The following is a 20,819-nucleotide window of genomic DNA, read 5'->3' on the forward strand; positions in this document are numbered from 1 at the left end:
CGGGGCTGGCGACAGAGGCACCCCAGGGGTGTCGCAGCCATGGGGAACAGCGCCCGCTCCCGTTGCCCACCGCCTTGCAGCAGCCCCGTCCCACCGGGGCTGTCCCGTCCCCTGGGGTCGCACAGCGGCCAATCCCCCAGCTCGTCCCCGGCGGAACGGTGGCTTCATCCCCATCCCCATCCCCGTCCCCGTCCCCGTCCCCGTTCCCCGCCCCCGGGGCGGGCTCGTCATCGTCCCGCCCCCGCCCCGCGCCTTATTGCCGGGGCGGCTGGGGGCTGCTTCACTCCTTCTCGGCGCCGCTCGCCCGCCGTGGCGCGGTCCGCCCGACGTGCCGCACTATGGGCAGCCAGGGCTCCAAGGCGGGGGGCAGCGCCCCACCGGTCGGTCACGCCGCCTCCACCGACCCGGCCAAGGCAAACGGGCAGGTAGGTACCGAGCGGGGGAGGACCCCGGAGACCCCGCCGGGGCTGGCGGGCGGGCGCGCAGACAAAGGCGGCCACAGCGGCCGCTCGGCGGGGAAGGGGCGGCGGTGACGGCCCCGGGGGCCCCTCCTGCCCGGCGGGTACCGAGCGATGAGGCTTCGCCCGCGCCGCGCCCCCGGCTCCCTCCCGGTAGCGGGTGGGGACCTGCCCGGTGCCTCGCCCTGGGACGGGGCGTGGAGCGCGGGCGCCGCCCGGTGGCAGCGCATTGACACCCGGCCCCCGTGTCCGATGAGTGCGGCCCGGCCTCCCCTCCTGGCTCCAGGTGCCCGGCGGGGTGCGGGGCTGTGTCGGGGAGGGAGCGGGGTGCGGTGTTGCCGGGTCCCCGCCGTGCCTGATGTGGTTCTCTAATCCCCCCTCTTCCCCCTCAGGAAAACGGCCATTTGAGGGTGAACGGGGACACGACGGCCCGGGCGGGCGGTGAAGCTGCGGTCCCGAACGGGAACGGCTCCTCCGAGCCCCTCGAGTGCAGCGGGGACGCCATCGAGCCTGTTCCCCCAGCCGAGGCGGGGGATGCTCAGCCCGAGGGGGCCGCGGCCGCCCCCCGGGACACCCCCAAGAAGAAGAAGAAGTTCTCGTTCAAGAAATCCTTCAAGCTGAGCGGGATCTCCTTCAGGAGGAACAAGAAGGAAGCCGGGGACTCCGCGGGCTCCACGCCCTCGGAGGAGCAAGGCCCGGCCGGGGAGAGTCCCGGCAGCGCGGCCGACGGGACGGAGCCCGCGGCTGCCTCCGGCGAAGCGGCGGCGCGGGGCGGACCCGCGGCGGGCACCGAGCCCGGCGGAAGCGGGGAGGAGAAGCAGCAGCAGCCGGGGGAGCTCCCCGGGGCCACAGCCGAGCCAGGGGAACCCTCAAAACCTGCGGGGCCTGAGCCTACAGCAACCGCGGCGGAGCAGGAGGAGGAGTAGATGCCGCTTGGAATGTCCCAACCCCGGGAGTGTCACGGACTCGCTGCCTTCCCCCCACACCTCCGTCCCACCCAAACTGACGCGGCTTTCCAAAACCAACCCCCTCCCAGAGTGATTCTTTCCCATCTCCATTAGAGAGCTGGCCGCCACTGCAACTTGGAGTAGTTCTACCTGAATCCTTCACGCTGGTGGAGGGAGATTATCCTGGACGTAACTGGAACTTACAGTTTGTGATCGCTGCCGGCTCCTGGCTGTCCTCGAAGCCTAAACTGTTCAATGGATCGTTTTCTTCTCTCTTTCAGTTTACATTCCTGGTTCTGACTTTAAATGAAAATATTTTGTGCTTTTTTCCCCCTAGAAATCAATGGGTTAAGAGCTAACCTTGTTAGGTTTCTATAATGGCTTACTCTTGGCTTAAAACCATAAAGCTTGTAAGTCCCCTGTGTTTAATTCTACTCTAGTGGTGTGGGGTGGACAGGCAGGGACCTGCAGCTGTAAACTGTGAAGCACGTTGGGGTTCTCTGTAAATAATTACTTTTTTTTTAATGGCCAAAACACTTGATTTGCAATTTTCTAAAAAGAAAGGGAAAAAAAAAAAAAAGCTGTATGGGCTTTCTTGTAACATTTGAAAGGAATAAATGGTGACCCCTTCATGGGTGAGCTCGAGTCCTCCTTGTCCTGGCTGAGGATGGTCCCAGTTGCTTATTTAGTTCACCAGCTGCTGCATTTGATCACTCCAGCCCCATTAATTGACTTGCAGCAGATGTAGAGCTGCAGCCACAAGGGGCTTTCTCACATGAGCCTCTTGTCACTGCTTTGGGCTCAGGGTTGAACTGGCTGCTCTGTATCTGTGTTCTTTGGGATCTGGTAGGGTGGAAAGAAAAAGCTTTTCCTGATAAAGAGGGGCCCAGGATGGCTGCTGGGTGAAATTCCCATTTTAAGTTTGCTTTCTTTAATTCTAAATATTCTTTAGACTGTGATTAACTCCTCTTCCCTGAAGACAGCTTAGAGTACAAGAGCCATGTGCTGGGAGCAAAGATTTACTTGCAAAGAGAAAATGGGTGCTGTTATCACTTGTCCCATTGATCTGCATAGGGACAGAGGTGATGCTTCCCAAGCAGGCAGTAGTACAGACCTTGAAGGCTGTGGCCTCGCCTTAGAGCTGCAGCAGCAGCCCTTCCATTTAATGGTCTGCTCCTAATTCCTATGTAACTCCTGGTATTTGGGCTGGCAAAAGAGAGAGAAAGGCAAGGACCCTTGTTTGCCCAATGGGATGGTGGGGCCTGGGATGAGGACTGCCTTCTGTAGCCCTGGAGTAGCTGGAAATAGCCAAAACTCTTGGGTTTACATATCCCATCCTGCTATCAACAGCTAAAGCGAGTGACCTGATTCCAAATGCAGCCTGATGTTCATCCGTAGTTATCTGGAGGGGCAAAAAAATGGGTATTTTAAATGTAGTCACAGGTCTGCAACTGATTTCCAGGATTGCTGGGGGTCTGTGGTGGGAGATGGAACTGCAGCGAGCCCCAGTGGAATGCAGGGCTCAGCCCACCCCAGTGCAGCAGCCTAGCAGCCATTTTAGGAGACACTGGTCAGAAGAGGGCTGTGGATGCACATGGGGGAGCGTGAGCTGGGCAGGAGTCACCTCAGTAGGGCGCTTGGTTTTGTTCAAGGATGAGAAGATTTCAATTGTCTGCTGTGGTGAAGGGGATAACAGAGTTTCCTGGAGCAGTATTCCAGCAAGGGAAGTCAACTGCACCATACGAAGCTTTGTTTTTCTGACAGCAAAACCAGAATTACAATCCTTTGCTTATGAAGCTTGAGTCTTTTGGGCCCCTTTCAGGTGTGATGCCTGTTACAGAATTATCCCGCTCTTACTTACATTAAATAAATTTTTTACACTTGAATACCAGATAAAACCCACTCAAGTTCATCCAGAAGATGCTCCCTTCCCATACCATATTCCTTTTCTGGGTCAGCATTGCTTTCAGAGCATCTACTGCATGAAGGACCAACCCCAAACACACCACAGACCCAGTGCTGATGGATAAGAACCCAGCTGTAATTAAGGAGACAAATAACCCCCATGACCCTTAGGAAAGTTGTGAGCACACAGACCCTGTGATGTTTTGACTTGCTTTTTGTGGAGAGAATGGGCATGAGGAAAATTTCAAGGCTATTCTGTAAAGCACAGGGGAAAAGAAAAAACAAACCACAAAACCCCCAAACATCAACCAAAGAAGATGAGGCCACCTTTCACCTGCAGCATGGAATGTGCACCAAATATAATGTTTTGGTGAATGGCATTTAAACCTACACATCCAACCCTCTTCCTGAAAGAGGGAAAGCATTCCTGCCTCACCTCATCTTTCTTTCCAGAGCTTTGTTACAGCTGCTGTGTTTTGTGCCTTGGTTCTACATTATACTTCATTATCATGACCAAGCTACTGCTCCATTTTCCAGAAATGTCTCTGAGAACAAACTAAACCCCAGCTCTTAAGCATTTCCTCTCAGCAGAAAGCAGCACAAACTCACACCACCCATAGAAATGTACCAGTTTTATTACAAAGATTCTCAAAATTCAAAATAAAAGCATCTTTAAAAAACCACACTATATCCCCCCCCAACCCCAAGGTACACTGATCTCTCTCACTTCACATACAAACACTGAATAGCTGGAGTGAGGTGTCACTCGGATTCAAAAAGAGACTTAAAAACTCATGGTGGAAAAGGGAAAGAAAGTATTTAAAAAAATAAAACATTTAAAAAACCTGTGTGAAGTTAGCAGCATTATTAGAGTTGAAACCGTCAGCAGCGCTCCGTGGGAGGTACAGATCCTCTTAGGGCCAGAGGAATCCCCCTGAGGAAGGAGAGCAGCGAGTCAAAACTGCCTGCAAAACTTCAGCAAAGTATTTCCCCAGAAGCTTATCTAACGATCTGCTGTACACAACGAGATGCAAAAGAAAGGCCAGTTCTGGTCACAAAAAAGACCTCTTCGTGTGAGATAATGTGTGGGAGCAGGAAGAGGAGTAGTCATAAAAACTTACAGAATCCCATCTGCTGTTCCCTGATAAAGGTAACAGCTTGGGAGGCTGGTAAGAAGGGTCTCCTTGCTTACTGGCCTTGAGAGCAAGACAGAGGAAAGGTTTGGTTTGATAATGTTTGTAACTTCAGTTCAGAGAAGAGATTTTCGCTGACTGACACACATCAACAAAAGATGTCAGCCAAGTTCTGTTCATGAATGGTGGTTTCAGGGTCAGGACATGGCTCAGTACTGAGGAAAGCACACGACAGCACATGCAGCATGGGCTGAACAACCAGGGAAAGCAAAGCAGGCAGCCAAATGGGCAGTAACTCACTCCCCTCCCCAAAGAGGGGCGTAGGTATAGAAAAAAGGTATAAAAGTTTCATCCCTTCTCTTACTTGAAATGCAGAATGCAACACCAACTGGATCTGCAAGAGTTTGGAAAGTGTTAACCACCACATGAGGGTGATTTTCAGTTTGCTTTTTCCACATCCTACACCCTCAGGGCTCTGAGGCTGGTTCACTTTTCAGATTACTTTTAAGCTGCTTTGTCTCTTTCTGCAAGTTTGCTGCAGGGAGGTAGCCAACTCTATTCAAGAACTGCACTATATGACCCTGAGAAGTGGCACCAGCTTGCAGTTACTTGCTATAATGGAATCAAATTGAAAACCAAAGAAATAATTAGTCTCTCACAGGCTTCATTCAGGAACTTGGATTCTCCCACAAAACAAAAAGGAAATAAAACATGAGAAAGAAAATTCATGGCCATCTCTTTCCACATAATCCGAAATGCAGATACTACCTCTATTTAAATTATTCTTTTCCAAGGGTGGTTATTTCAGAGGAAAGAGTAAAGAAAGGAAGTGATTTTTTCTTAAAGACACACTATAAGGAGGCAGTGGAAGGCAAGAGTGAAACTTCCCAGTCACCAAATCTGGGCAGTGCAGGTCTGTCTACTCCGCAAAATCCTCCCTGTCTGCTCCCAGCGGAGTGCAGTAAGGAATAATTTACAGTTCTCAAGTCATTTATATATTTATATAGAAATATATACAGAAACATATATAAAATATAAATCCTATGGAATAGGAGGCAACCAGAGAAGCTAACCTATGACAGCTACACACTGACAGTACTGTCCAGTTGCAGCCATCTCAGGTGGATTTCGCCTCTTCCTTCACCCTGTGGAAGCAAGCAGTGAAGAATTTGTTTCTAACAAGCAGCTCAAGCTTTCATAACAAGTCAGGGTTGTTTGTTTAACCCTAAAAATGCTGCTTATATGGCCCATCTTCATCTAAAACTTGTAGCATGTTACTAATGAAGGAACAGCATTTTTAAGCCACTTCCATGGAGGCTCTCACAGTGCCTTATCAGATGTGGGGTTCTACATAGGCAAATTTCTTCCCATTAAGAGCCCATGACAAAGCCACCCAAACCACCATGTCTTTCCTCCAACCCCTCAACTTGTGCAACATTCCACTGGCAGAATGAGTGGTATTTAATTGCAATGCCACGAGACGGGGCTCACCCTTTGGGTTCTGCTTTCTCCTCTTTTGCCTTTTCCTCTTCTTTCTCGTCTATGAAAAAAAACAAAAGACACACAGTAGTGCAGTAGGAATGTACATGCCAGGAAAAGTTGCAGAGCTGTGAGGGCTTCTAGTTCTAGCTCTCATCCTTACCCTTCTTCTCCTCTTCCTCCTTTTCCTCTTCTGTTTTCACACGTTTAGCTTTCTTGAAGTTGGCAACGTTTTTGCGCCCTCCTTCCCCTTCATCTTCAGAGTCAGAGAATTCTTCATCACATGATATTCTCTTATCAGAATTGCGAACTGAGGATGAAGGGGACAAGGAGTTGTTTCAGGAGATTTAGAAGTCAGGAGAGACCAAGCACTAACTTCTCCAAGTGCATTTACACAATGGAATGAACTACCAAGCCTATGTAAGTCAGAACCAGGCCATGATAAAGACTTTATCTTTCTATGTGCTGTATCTTTTAGCTCATCACTCCAACTACTCACGCCCAAGACGCCAGATCACATGTATGACTTGGAATAGTCATACCACTTGGAATAGCTACAGTATGATGTCTAGACTTGACAGTGTAAGAAGGTTAATCAGCCTCACACTGAGAAAATCTGCCTGCCATATCTAAAGGCCATCAGCCAATCTGGATATAAACTGCCATTTTCACTGTAGAAGACAACTTGTGGGATCCATCCTGACAGTCTCTCAGAAAGCATCCTGTCATAGCACAGGAACTGTTTAAATTCTCATATGAAAGCCTAGGTTCTTTCATTATGGAAATCATCTGCCAACAGTGCTACTTCTCCAAAGGCAAACCCCCCCCCCCCCATGAATCTATCAGCCCTGCAGTGTTGAGCATCATCACTTTATCTTACAACATCAATTGGAAAGATTCCAGCTGAAGGACTGCAGAATCAAGCTGTATCTAAATCATAGCTCCCATAGCTCTTTATGAAGGTAACTCAGTCTGGAGCCTGCATGCTTCTCCAGCTAACACATCCTGCCCAGCTTTGGCACCCACAGGCTCTGTAACAGTACACTGCCCAGCCGGGCAACATAACCACACCAGAGACAAGCACGTACTTGAAATGCGTTTCTCAGGATCTTCTTCCTCTTCATCCCCACTGTCTTCCTGAACAGCATCCTCAGGAATTGGCTGCATCTGGACACCAGGGGCATGAGGCAGCATGCGCAGATTCTCAAAGAGACGTTGCCTAGAGCCAGCCAGGAAAGGAACACCTCCGTCAGCAAGATGCTATCCACGGCTGTGAAGCCCTCAGTGGAAGGTGTCAGTCTCACGAAGAGGAGCAAACACTTACTTGATCTTCTCGAGATACTCATTGGTATTCTGGTTAGTCATGTTTGAGGGACTGATGTGGAGCTTAAAGTCTGGTCCAAAGTACTCAAAATAGTCATTATACGGAAGTTCTGCAAGCAAGTTAAAAAGGAATAAACACCAAATTACCACTGAACTGGTGATGAAATACAACAAACACTTTATACTTCTAAAAAAAAAACACAACTGCATTTACCTGGGCATAGGAGCCAAAGCTCTCCTAGCCCAAATTCAGATCAAAACAGACAACTTGGCAACAGTGCAGTCAAAGCTTACTTGGCAATTAAACACTATCAGTGCACACCTAAGTTTTCAGTACAAGGTCATCTCGTTTCAGTAAGTTGGCAAGGCTGCTGGGTACCTTTTGCTGGAAGGGGAGAGCTACAGGACTAGAATGCAAACAAGAAGAGCTACTGCAAATGAAGGCAACCAAAAGCTCCTCCGAAGTCATAATCAAGAGCTAATGAAACATCTCAGGGTTGCTACCACTCCCACAGCAACATCACTCTCCTGTGCTCTGTTACTAGAGTGTCCCTTAGTCCTTCAGCCTTTCTTCAAAGGGGAGAATTACCATTGGGAATTTCCGTGTCCAAAGCCACAGCAGTCTCATAGGTCCAGCATCTAGCCACATTGCGGATTGTGTAGCCACCTCCTCCCAGCATCAGCATAGGCAAATTAAAACTTTTTACAAACTCCACACACTTGGCATGACCTACAGAGCAAAAGCAGCAGGGGAAAGTGAGGTCACAGCCTCATGGCATAAGAACAGCAAACTTTTCAATGAAATCTCATTTTATCAGTTATGTCCATCCAAAACAGGTACTGTACAGTACTCTTACCTTTGATGGTCAGATTAAAACACCCCAGCCTGTCCCCTGACAGAGAATCTGACCCGCACTGCAAGACAACTGCGCTAGGCTGGAACGTCTCCATCACTTTAGATATAACCTAAACAAGAAACTTATTGTTACACACTCTTCACAGGACAGTGTCACAGCAACACAGTAATATCCATGTCAGCAAGTGACATGAAAACATCCCTAGTGCTCCCACAGCTGCTGACTCCCCTGTATTGGTAATACTGAGGCTCTTACGAGGAGATGCTTACTGCTGACAGGCTGCAATTGTTAGGGAGGAATATAGACTGAATCAATCTCCCGAGAAAATGGCTTAATGAGCTACCCAATGACAAAGTATGAACCACAAGGAATCACTCAGCAAAGTGAGTGATATATTCAAATTTACCGGCTTGAATATTGCTTCATAGGACTCATCATCGATTCCGTCCCGGAGGGGATAGTTGACAGCGTAGTACTTGCCTTTGCCTGCACCAATATCCTATTAAAGTGGAAGACAGGAGACACCACAAGTCACCAGAGAACCAACTGCAACACAGAAATTGTTCTCCAAATTAGGAAGGAAAGCCTGGGATTCCATCAGTGTAATCTGAATGTAAACCCAGGATTTGCCTCATGGACAAACACTGTCCTGGCAGAAGGCAGCAGGAGGCAGTTGACTCCAACCACAGCTTATTGGCAGAAGTGGGTGCACTAGCCCTCAATGTTCAGTGAAGAAAAATCTGCTATTACGTGTTGCTCTGAGCACACAGGCTCTCATTTCCCCTGGCAAAGGCACTTTCTTACATAGCAATAAAACTGGCAGCCAGATCTCTCGCTCCAAACCTGTACACTGCAGAGATGTGCAGCCCAAAATACCAGTCTGGGCTAACTGTGCAGCCTAGTAACTGAGGGAATCTATATTTAAGACTATATATATACATATATATATATTTACATTCCCATTATCATTCTCATAACCAAGTGTTTTATTAAAAATAAGGGTTTAATTTATGGTGCACAGTTGCACCAGGATGCACCAGGAAAGAATCTTGCAGATGCATGCAGCTTGGCATTACCATGGACAAACTCTAAGCAGGCTGAAAAAGTACAACTCAAGTGGAAGAGAAAAGAATTTAAATCAGAAAAAAGCATATGAAGAAAAGTAAAGAACCTTTCACTCCCAAGAACAGCATTCTGGCAATGTCACAAAATGAACCACACCTGCATCTAAACCAAAGAAGTGCCATGTTTAACACCACAATTCGTGAACCTGCAGAACTGACTCATGGGAGGAAATGCCAACAAGATAAACCAACACAGGCGGAAGTGCTTCCTCATAAACCTTCATCCCAAAGCTTGCATGACCAAGCTTAGTTTCCAGGTAGCTACATAGGACCAACATGCCATCTTCAGAGTCACTTTTCTGAGCATAATCCCACTGGAAGGCCACCAAGAGACTGACTGCAAAGCCTTGGGTTTATTACTATATGGGCCATGATTACAGGGATAAGGCACCCACTCCAAGAGCTAAGCCCTCAGAAAAAGGATGGCACTTCGAGGGCAGGAAACCCGAGAAAAACAGTGATTTTAGTCAAATTAGTATGACAACAAACACGGAAGAGACCAAATTCCAGGGTAATTTTTTTGCTAAGCCTTCATTCTCACCCGCAGGTCCCCTGTTCCTGGGAAGTATTCACCATACTTATGAAAGGACACGGTCATCACACGATCTGTGGTATAAAAAGCTTCCTCCACGCCGTCTCCGTGGTGAATATCAATGTCAATGTACAGCACTCTCTGGTGATACCTAGGATCACAAAGGAGTCAAAATACTGCATTTCTTCAGAGCAGAAAATGTCTTCATCAGCACAGCAAATGGGAGGAGAGGAAGGAACTTGGTGCTAACCCCCAGACTGCCAGCTACCAGGCAGCTTCCTCTCTGGGATCTACAAGCACAAGAGCTGTGAAGAACAGACACAAGCCTTGGTTGCCAGTAGAACAGAACCACAGAAGAAAATGAAGTGGCTTTTGCTGCTGCAACTGATCTTTGAAGGCAGACTCAGCTTAGTTTATTCAGATTCAGCCAACAGACCGCATTTTTATGTCAAGCCTCCCACTGAGGTCTGCCTTGAGCCAAAAGCTGTCACATATTAGAGCTGTGGCCCATTTTCCAGGGTGGGTGGTACAGGGAAGGGTCTAAAAGCAAGCACACAATGCTTCCAGCTTCCTGCATAGTGCCACCACTAGACACAGCCCTTTGGGAGAGAGGGTACTGCACCCCAAAAAATAGCTGCTTAAGCCCTCCTGGGAAAACACAGCTTAAAAAAAAGCAATAAAAAGAGAAGGCTGGGAAGAAAGCACCAAGGACTCAGAGGAAATGCAGCAGAATGGACAAACAAAAGGGGTAAACGGCAGTGCCCATACTTTAAGAGTTCCAAGATAGCCAAGACGATATCATTGACATAACAGAAGCCAGAAGCCTCTGACTTCTTAGCGTGGTGAAGGCCTCCTGCCCAATTCACTGCAATATCTGTCTGTTGCTTGTTCAGCTTCACAGCACTGGCTGTTGGGAGAAGAATTACACAGAGTTAGCACAAGAGCAAAGGCCCATGACAGAGAACAAATGGTAAAGCACTGGTCCCTCATGGCCACCTCTCTGCTTATGTGTGTGTTTGTGTATTTCACAAACCACAAGGCTAAAGGTTTAACACTGGATGCCTCCACAAATGAACAAAAAGCAAGGGAAGAGACATGCAGCTCTGTTTTGTCTGCGTATACCTTTCATAGCTTCCCACTCCTGCCTCAGAGCACGAAAGCTCCACAAACAAATACAAAGGATTCTAGCTGGTGTCATAGCTGAAGACAGTTGAGATTTCTCAGTGCCCTGAACAAAAGATTTTAACAAAAGGTCTTATACAACATAAATGTAGGTCATTCACTGAATATGCATTCAGGCGAAGGAAGTTCTCTTCCCCCAACCCCTTCAAAAACATTCTGCAAATCCTGAAAGTTTACCAGATTCAAAACAAATTATGTATTCTGTGGAATTAGGACCAGAGAGCACGGAGCTACTTCAAAAGATGCTGCAGGCAGCACCTGTCTGTACGGCTGAGCTACATTACAGGAAATAGAGACTTCTAGATGCGACTGTCGGAGCAGCAGCCACAAAGTTTTAACGCCTTTACATAGGGATATCAGTCTGCTACAAAGTACTTGAAAATAGCAAAAGCATTTTAAATGTTGCAGCTTTCAGGGAGCTTACTGAAACCTTGCAGATTCTGTTTTGCCAGGCGTCCATGAGACACTGGTGTTTTGTTAAAAACAACAGATAAAGTGGCCCTTGTCTTTCCTTTTCAGGTTCTGCCTGCCCTGAGCAAGGATGTTACAACTTTTTTTTTTTTTCTTTCCTGTAAAGCTGACATTGATTTTTTTATTAAACCCCTGTTGCTGCTGTGGTTTTAACTGTATTGCTGGTGATGTTGTTATACCACTTACAGAGCTTCACATACTCAGTGAAGTAACCTGGACTAGTGAAGACACACTTAACAAATGTAGAGGGATCTGTCAATACACAAGGCTTGAACTCCCACATGGGAAGAAATCTGGATCTAATTATTAAGGAAATCAGAAATACGTTCACGGAGCTTCCCCACCACAACCTACAACAATGTATTTCCCAGACAGAATGACATTACACACAGCTGCCTAAAAGGAAAGAACATACGAGTCATGAGCTTACCAACTGAACCTCCGGCAGAGAGCTGACAGAACTCAAACAGCCCATCAAACACAGGGCAGTCTTCCCCAACATTAACTTGAAAAGAATACAGAAGAGTTAGTAAGAAAAAACTCCAAGTGGCAAAGCCTATACCACCACTCATTTAAAAAGCTAGCCAGGTAAGCGAGCAACAGTTTTGAACACTTACAAAACATGAACATAATCAACCTGAGGATGCCTGACGAGGCAAAAAAGGGTTTTGCTGTAGGGAAGATGCTCCTGACTTGCAAGAAAATAGGAAACCAGGTCCCAAGAGCACTGGTGAGAGCAGCACTCCATCTACCGGGAATCCAGAAACCAGGCAATCACAGTGGCAAACAAGAGGGCAGGGAGGAGCTCTCAATGAAAGCTGTGTAATAATACCCATACATGTCCTCAGCTGCAACTCAAGGTGGATTTACAGTACTCTGCTCTGCTCAGGCAGCTCATGCTAGTCACCACAGGCACATACAGGCTGTGCAAAATGGGGACCAGAACTCCTTGCTACCCCACACAGGCCATGCTGCTACCTGGGCACCATGTTTTCGTGGGGATTGAAGGAGGAGTCACTGTTGTCAGTGACTATAGAGTAACATCAAGCTCCATTACACAACCCCCCAGCAAGGGGGAAAGGGTTTTGTTCCCATTTCCTGCTGTATTGCTGATGAGGAGCTAAGAAAGCAAACAGTGCCAGCACTGCAGGAGAATGTGGGGAATGGCAGGGAGCGGTGGGTACTGGACGAGAAGTTCACATCCACATCTTTGTTACACTTTGTACATTCCTTTTACTTCACACTGGGCAATCAGTTTTTAAGTTCTCAGCAGTACTGTAGTTCTGGCCTAGATAAATTTTTTACTCTGAATATTTCCATGATTAAAAATTAAAACAATAACAGACATATTGAATCTAGATTTTGCAAGATTTATTTCTACAAAAAAAAAAAAAAAGGCATTTTTGTAACATCATCTGTAGAATGTTTTCTTCTGTGCTTAATAAGAAAGACACCACCAGCACAGTTCTTGCAGCACTGGAAACTCGTCAGTGCACAGACTCCACAAAGACCATGTGATAAGGGAGCCTGAATGATCCCAGTTTGGGACAGGGAGACCCAGAATGAAGCAATTGCTCCTGCTTTCCAATTGTTTCAGCAGGGCATGGCAACTGGCAGAGTTTGAATATTCAGCTCAAAAAGGTTGGAAGCTTTCCCTGTTAAGTGAGGAGAATTTAAATTGTTGATTTCTGCATGCTTCCCATCACAGCAAATTAAACTTCTTGCCCTTCAGGTGACAGAGCAGCTTTCCCAACTCCTCACGCAAGCAACGGACATGAACAGAATGAAATCAGAGCCTGTTCATTACCTTTACTGCCACTCAGAACTTTGTGGGCAGCACAGTACTTGAAGCATCCCTCTGCTATACCTGACAAAGAAAGAAGCTGCTGTGCAGATGCCAGTTGGGCTTTTTCCCACCTGGAAATTCAAATCAGCCAGGACTGCTAAGGAGGGATTTAATAACAAGGGTCAATCACTGACTGTAGGCATAAATCTCTGGCATAAGACAACGAAGGGCACGGATGCTCTTTTTTCCTTGCAATGGGTGGGTGAGCAGCTTTGTATCTGGGAGAGCACAATCAGAGACGGACCAGCATTAAAGGTGGAAATATTCTCATAGAAATCATAGCAGCTACCCCTCCCTCAAAGGGAAAGCTGAAGTATCAAGCAGGCTAGAGTTCTGGCACTGGACTTGGGAGCAGTGACCTTGTCTCCTATATCCCTAATGTCTGTTCTGAGCCGCCTGTGGTAGTTTTCTAGCTACACAGAGGCTACTATTTTGAGGTCCTGTTGAAGCAGAGCTCTGTCCTCTGCATGTTTTAAGATTAATTTTCATATTTTGCCTCCTCCAGATAAAAACAGTTCTGTGGAAATAGAGTACAGAAAATGCTGACTACCAGAGAGCAGAGTGGGTGATTTTGAGCTGTATCTGCTTCAGGAGCAAAGCATTCAGTTTGTGTAAATATGTACTCTGGTATGTTAAGACATACCATTTACTGTAGGGAGTCTTTCAACATATATTACTTATGAGCTATGTTACCCATTTTTGCTTGTGCCTTAACAGCTGTCCCCTTCAGCTCATACCACATTTCCAGTTGCCTCTACTTCAGACTCAAGACCCACAGCTCCTCTAAATTGCAGACTACATTTATTCCACCTAAATAAAACCCATGGGCTTTTTTCTGCTCTTGAGGACTGCAGTATGCAAGGCCAGAATGCTGTTTAAATGAACTCTGAGCCCTCCCCACTATATGTACTTGCTAGAAATCTAATTTGCTGCAGCTATTGCCAAAGAACATCAACTCAGAGTTTCAGAGACCACAAAAAAATGTTTCTGTAACATTAAAGTCACCTTTAAAGGCCTTTCCACAGATTGGAGAGGTTGGAACAAGATACTATCTCACAAAATAAACCATTCTAACACCAAGCAGACAAGTATTATTGTGCATCTCAACCGTCCCCTACTTCCAAACTGCCACTGCCCTGAAAATTCTCCAGAGTTACTGCAGATTTTGAACACAACTTGGAAGTTGTGAAGGGTTTTTTTTTGTTTGTTTGTTTTAAATTACACAACCCTTTCCCCACCTCAATACCTCTGGTTTAAGGTAGGCAATAACACAAAACACACGCAGATCATAAATAGAATAGTTCAGTCATCTCTGATCAGGAAGGCAATTTTGAAGAGTTTCCATCAAAACACAAGACCAAAAAAGACAGCCAGGTCAAAGGGTTTTCCTCAGCTCTTTTGGCATATTAGCTAAAGGGAGGGACCCATTCTTAAAACGCACAGTTTACCAGAAAAATCAAATCCAAAGTCAGGATAAAGACAATTTCCTGCAGTTCTTCCTACTCTTTTTTATCACAAACCTCTGAAGCTGGCCTGGGATTCCCAGAACCAGAAGTTTTAACAATGGCAGGAATAAAGCTTACATCTTTGCATCTGCTTGCTGTACTCAGACATGTTATCTGGGCGAATAGATCTCAGAAATTTTATGTAGTCATCACTGTGGTACTTCGTCATTTCTTCTGCATTTGCCTTGTGAGGGCGCTGCAAGGACAGAAAAAGACCAAGCCTCACTTTGCAAGTCATCTCTCTCCCTAATTCCCATTTCCAATCTCAGATTCACTCCCAGGAACAGCAAAAAAACTCAAACCAGCATCATTAAACAAGAGAAACTTATTTTCAAAGGTTAAGAATGTCACTACCAGAGACTGGCATGCACTACATATCTAAACAAAGAAAGTATTTAAGTTTCAGGAAGAAAAGCCATTTTCCAGTCTCCAAAGTTTATCTGAAGTAAAGAACATTTCATTACAAGCAAGCAGAAGAAATACATCAAAACAACTGGTTCCTTTCCTTTCTTTTCTCCTTTCCTTTCCCTTCCCTTCCTTTTTGGATTGTCAACAGAGAACTCACAAGTCTGAAGCATCAAACTTAAAACCTAAGACCTAAACTAAGGTCTTCCACGTCAATTTCTCTTCACAACCAGCCCTACACTTACATATATTTCCATCTTCCTGTACAGGCCATAGTTCAGCAGTAGGTTGTGGGTCATCCGGATCCTGTGGGGCTTCATTGGATGTCCCTGGCCATAATAGTAGTTTCCAACATCACCTGGAAGCAGAAAGGATTTTATTACAGCAGGGAAAACTATTAATTCCTTCAATTGGGATCACAGCTGAGCCACAAATCCACCAGGTCATCTGTCATTTTATTTGTCCTTCAGCAGCGCTCTGTTCACAGGGTAATAGGGGCTCCCATCTTGTTCACACAGGTATCTGCATGGATTCAAAAAAGCTTATCCAAGACTCAAACAAGACAGACATTTGTAAATTAGGATATGGCCAGACAAGGAATTTTTTAATGCCAGTTCTGAAGACAATAATCTAGGAAGAGCCCGAACAACCAGCACAAGAGGAGAGAGCTCCAGCTTTCCTGGGCAGGATGAGCTTTGTGCACCGCATCTGCCTGTCCTCACCCAAAGCACTACAGCTCTCCAGTGTGATCTCCAGGTGGTTCAGGCCCACTGTGGTACCTCACATCTACAGCTCACACATTTCGCTGTGAAATGCAGCCACGCTTTGAGCAGAAACCTGAACACCAAGAGGTACATGAGTCTAATCCCAGCTCAGACAGTGACTCATCAGTAGGAGCACGTAGCCTCTGCCTCAGTTTCTTACTATTTCCCTAACAGAACCAAGATACAAACCCTACCAATAAGCAAACACCACAGCAGCTATAGTTTTGCCATTTTCACTCCTCATTATTGCTTGAAATCCTGCAGAAAAATCCCAGTCCCACACACAGACACACCTGATAAGCTATCCCATGGGCATCAGCATTAATGAAGTTGGCTTCCTCCGAATATATCACACAGATAAATCACACAAATTTATCATGCCTGTATGTGGATGTTCTCCTACCTAAGCAAAAGCTAAGCCCATGCTGCATTCTCTCATAGGTGCTGCTGGTTTCTCCCTCCTCCTCTCCCAGGGTACTTCTTTTCATGAAACTTAAAAATTTAATTTGCAGATTTCTGCCTCCTGTCTGATTTGGCTGCAAGAGAGAGAGTCAAAACTTGTAGAGAGCAGGAAATGCAGACAGCTACACACAGCTGCAATCTGAGGGTGGTGAGGCCCTGGCACAGGTCTCCCAGAGAAGCTGTGGGTGCCCCATCCCTGGCAGTGTGTAAGGACAGGTTGGACATAGGGGCTTGGAGCAAGCTGCTCTAGTGGAAAGTGTCCTTGCCCCTGGCAAGGGGGCAGGGGGTTGGAACTGGATGAGCTTTAAGGTCCCTTCCAGTCCAAAAACAGTCTGGGATTACATGATTCTACAACAGCACCATGCAAGCCCCATTTTCCTGGGAAACCAGGCTAAGTTGTTCATGTAGTTGTACAACTCCCCATCAGTTTAGGAAGCAGGAGACCCAGTCCAGTCTGTCTGGTGACTCAGTTGGGAGTATTAATATTTCATCACCAGTCTTAACAGTCAGGAGAAACTACAGCTTCCCCAGTGCACACAGATGTAGGTTTTCCTCCTGTAATCGTGGCTCTATTTTTTAATCAAAGTAGATGCAACCAGTGCAAATCCTACACCCAAGCAACTCTGCTGCTGGAGTTTACCTCTCCCATGCCACTATGATGAAACAGGGTGCTCTCTGCATGAAGGTATTTTACTGGGGCAACTATCCCTTCAATAAAATCAGGTTAAATCAAGCTTTGGGGAATCCCGTAACAGATGCGTAAAACCCCATCTAGAAAATACAAGCACAAAACTACATGAAGCTTCGAAAAATCATCATCTTCACCTCAGTCTGCAGCAAAAGGCCCTATGCACACCCATACCTCTTCCAGAGCCTCATGATACTCACTCTGCTAAATACATCCCACCACAGGTCCACCAGAGTAGCAGACTAGCTTGTCTGCTCATGGATGTCAGTGAAGTGTGAACTCAACAGGTACCTCTTCCTGTTTGCTAGGGTTAAGCAAGTTAACATGGGGAGCCTATAAAGGAGAAGCAACCGTTCAAGCTCAAACCCTTGCATAAACCTCAGCACACCTCAGGTTTTCCAGGAAGGACCCTTAGGATACCCATATCTTTTCCTGCATTGCACCTAGACCCTTCCCTGCAGCTTAGGCTCCTTCTCCAGCACAGGATGCCCTCCAACCATCTGGAATTTATGGAAGACCCACAAGCCACCCAAAAGAGTTCCCAGGGACCTCCTTTCAGGGTGCAATTACTGCACTAGATTGCACTGCTCAACCTCCCTGTGTGGAAAATAAGACCCTAACAAACTAGCCTCCCTCAACTGCTGATCATGCCTTCCTCAGGAAGAAAAGTACACTTTTACCACAGGACACATTGTGGATGCTTGCCAGCAACTTGTAAAAGAGCAGTGGAAAGAAGACCCTAAAACCTCACCACAGAGTAAATTAGTGAGGGCAGCTATAGATGAGAGGATGTAATGGTAATTTCACATAGCTACCATGCAATAATAACTACAAGGATAGCAACTTACTTAGCATTTTCAAGCAAAATGACTAGTAATTTCATATTTAAGACATCACTGTGTGCCTTTAAAAATTATAGCTTGTCCACAAACTGCTGCTTTGTGAGTAAAGTGACAAGTTGCTTTGTGAACATGTTATATTCCAAAGCCAGGGATAACTTTGGACACCGTTTTTTACCCAGCATCCAGATCACGTGCACATGTGTGGCACTGTAGCACATCCCACACGCACTCTAAGCTTAAAACAGGCATTTTAGGGGGCAGGGCTCCAGCACCCCCTTGTATTTCGATATGATTGCACAGAGATTAGTTGCATGGTGAAACTGGGCTCAGTTTCACTGCACCTATTGCTCTAATCCAGATTCCTCCTCACCCTGCTCCTGGAGGCACTGGCCAAGTCAGAGACCCTGCAGACTGTCATTACAGGTTGCAGACCTGTTTAGATTGACTTGTCCAGAGAAATAAATGCCCTCACTACATGCCTGACACATGCAGCAGTTTAGAAGAGCCCCGCTTCATTGCTGGAACACCAAGTCCATCCACTTAGCAGGAAAAATCAGTGAGGTTTTTATCTGATTTCACAGACTGAAAACCATGAGGAAACAGAGAATTGCACAATACCTTTCACAGCCTCTGTTAAAAACAAGCTTGCCCATCACCAAGGCATCAGTTCACCCCTCCAAAGGGAGGAGGTTGTGAACGTGCAGATTGTGGTTTCTCCCACAGTCTATGGGGTAGAAGCCATACAAGATACCCAGCTTGGGATCTGGCTAGCCCTAACACCCCATTACTTCACAACTCCAACGGGATGATTATGTAGGCCCAAAGAAATGGGTCCTCAGCCTTGTAACAGAAAACAAAAAGAACCAGTCTAAGGTCCAGCCAAGTTCACAGCCAGAAGGAAACAATGTTCCCAGACACAGGAAACTCCCTACAACTAGTCATGCAGTCCGTCTGTCTGGCTCCTCGCACCTCCGGCTTATCCCTTGCTTGACAGACAATACCACTATCCCAAACTGGAGCTTCAAAAGAGCCTCTTCATAACATGGCTTGAGAAAGTTTAATGTCCCCACAATCTATCCTGTCTCCCAGTACTTCTCCGAGTCCTCCCCATACTCCTAGAAACCTTCTTCAGCATCTCAGCACGGCTCCCAAAGCCTCTCTTATACTCATGTCCCCCTCTCCATCCTGGACCCTTTACAGCCTTTCTCCACTTAGAAACTCTCTACATCTCCATACCTCCCCACCCTACGCTACCCCTGTCTCTCCCCAGTACTTCTCCCCTCTCTTCCCCACACTCCTCCCTTTCTCCACTCCAATGCTTCCTCATATCACCTCCATGCTCCCTATGCCCGCAAGCATCCTCCATTCTCTATCCATGCCACAGTCCCCACATAATCCTGTCCATATCCATGCCCTGACCCCCATACCTCCATGCCCCTATCGCTCCCTGCCCTCCAGTGCAGCCCCCAGCCCTCCCCGATCCCTCAGTAGCTCCAATACCCGTCCCTGCAGCCTCTGCCCAGTGACCCCCATTACTCCTCCCACCATCTTCAGTGCAGCCCCCAAACCTCCCCTGTCCCTCAGTGCCCCCAATACCCATCTATCCGCCCACAGTGACCCCCATTACTCCTCCCAGTGACTCCCACTACTCCTCCCACCACTCTCAGGACAGCCCCCAGCCCCACCACACTCCCCAATAACCCCCCTACTATCCCTACCCCCCCTACGGCCTCCAATGACCCCCCATTACCTTCCCCCAGCCAACCTCACCCCCAAGCCCAGTGACCCCAATTACCCCCCAGTGCAGCCCCCACTGCCCCCCCATTCTCTACCTCCCCCTCTCCCCACACCCAGTGTCCCCACCCCCCCCCCCATCCCGGCGCCCCCCGTGGCGACCCCACCGGTGCCCTGCAGCCCCTCACCGTCGTAGTAATAGCAGACTTTCCGCTTGGTGCCCTGCGTCAGCGCCATTTTCCTACCTCCCCACAGCGACAGATCCTCCCGCCGCCCCGCACAACCCAGCCCGGCCCGTGCCCCGCCGCCCCGCCCACCGCGTAGCTCAAGGCCTATCAGAGAAGACCGCTCCGCTCCTCTCCCTCCCACCAGCCAATAGGAAATCGCAGCGGCGGGGAGAGCGCGGGAGCGGGGGCAGCGAGCAGACCGGGCGGAGCGGCGGGGTGCCTGGGCTGTACCACTGCTGAGGAGATGAGGGGGAAGAGGGGAGAAGAAGGCGAAGGCGCGGGATGCACCATCGCTGAGGCGCGGGGAGTGGGGTGGGGGCAAATGAGGAGAGGGCCCAGGTGTGCGGGGCGGAACCATTTGGCGTGGGAGGGGACACCAGGTGGGGCTGAAGCCATCGCGGGGTGGGCGAGACACACAAGGTACCGGCCTCTACCGGCACCCAGCCTTGTCGCCCCCGGGGCTGGTGTAAGAGGGACTGGGGGGGTCCCAGATCCCGGGATGAGAACGGGCCGGGACCCCCAGCAGCACTGCTGTTAGTGGAGTCCATCCCCTGAGGCCATAGGGCAAGCACCCCGCTTGCCCTATTGCCTCACAGTGGCTGAGCATCCTTGAGGGCCACAATGGCAAAGGCCTTTTTCTCCTCAAAATGGCTCCTATGAACACCACAGTGAGAATAAGGCGCACCCCACAGCCAAAGGCTTCAGCAGACATCACTTGCGGGGGGTTCCTGCCATCACTGGGGGTGAAGGAGCTGGTGAGGCCCATGGGCGAGGGTCTGGCATGGCCTCGGCCAGCCCCTCGGCCAGCTAGAGGCCGGGTTTGCACTCAGCAAGTGCAAAGGGACAGTGTGTGGGGAACCCAAATGGCCCCACATCACACCATCAGGCCCCACACATACCAGCCCTCTGCTCTTTGGAGTCATTTGTCGGCTTTG

The 20,819-nt window shown here is 48.0% G+C and overlaps 2 protein-coding genes across 3 annotated transcripts; one reads left to right on the forward strand and one right to left on the reverse strand.

The window, feature by feature from the left end:
- Positions 1–259: 259 nt before the first annotated feature.
- MARCKSL1 (MARCKS like 1) lies at positions 260–2,041 on the forward strand. Its single transcript, XM_061360856.1, has 2 exons — positions 260–425; positions 851–2,041. Exons 1-2 carry the CDS (start codon positions 339–341, stop codon positions 1,382–1,384), a joined length of 621 nt encoding a protein of 206 aa, XP_061216840.1. The 5' UTR covers positions 260–338; the 3' UTR covers positions 1,385–2,041.
- Positions 2,042–3,541: 1,500 nt separating this feature from the next.
- On the reverse strand, positions 3,542–19,948 carry HDAC1 (histone deacetylase 1). 2 transcript variants are annotated; one of them, XM_061360855.1, is made up of 15 exons: positions 19,846–19,948; positions 15,413–15,525; positions 14,841–14,958; positions 11,842–11,916; positions 10,527–10,665; positions 9,768–9,909; positions 8,509–8,601; positions 8,103–8,211; positions 7,835–7,975; positions 7,247–7,355; positions 7,011–7,141; positions 6,086–6,232; positions 5,935–5,983; positions 5,517–5,588; positions 3,542–4,244 (listed from the first exon to the last, which is right to left on the reverse strand). In XM_061360855.1, the coding sequence occupies exons 1-14, from the start codon at positions 19,892–19,894 to the stop codon at positions 5,561–5,563; spliced, it is 1,443 nt and encodes a 480-aa protein (XP_061216839.1). In that variant the 5' UTR covers positions 19,895–19,948; the 3' UTR covers positions 3,542–4,244; positions 5,517–5,560. The 2 variants fall into 2 exon arrangements, with proteins under 2 accessions (XP_061216839.1, XP_061216838.1); XM_061360854.1 differs by lacking the exon at positions 3,542–4,244 and having other exon boundaries at positions 5,423–5,588.
- Between the last annotated feature and the right edge of the window lie 871 nt (positions 19,949–20,819).

This window comes from Neopsephotus bourkii, unplaced genomic scaffold, assembly GCF_033783945.1.
Source record: "Neopsephotus bourkii isolate Nb327-2 ecotype Australia unplaced genomic scaffold, CSIRO-AGI_Nbou_v1 NB_1036, whole genome shotgun sequence".
Classification (NCBI taxonomy): Eukaryota; Metazoa; Chordata; class Aves; order Psittaciformes; family Psittacidae; genus Neopsephotus; species Neopsephotus bourkii.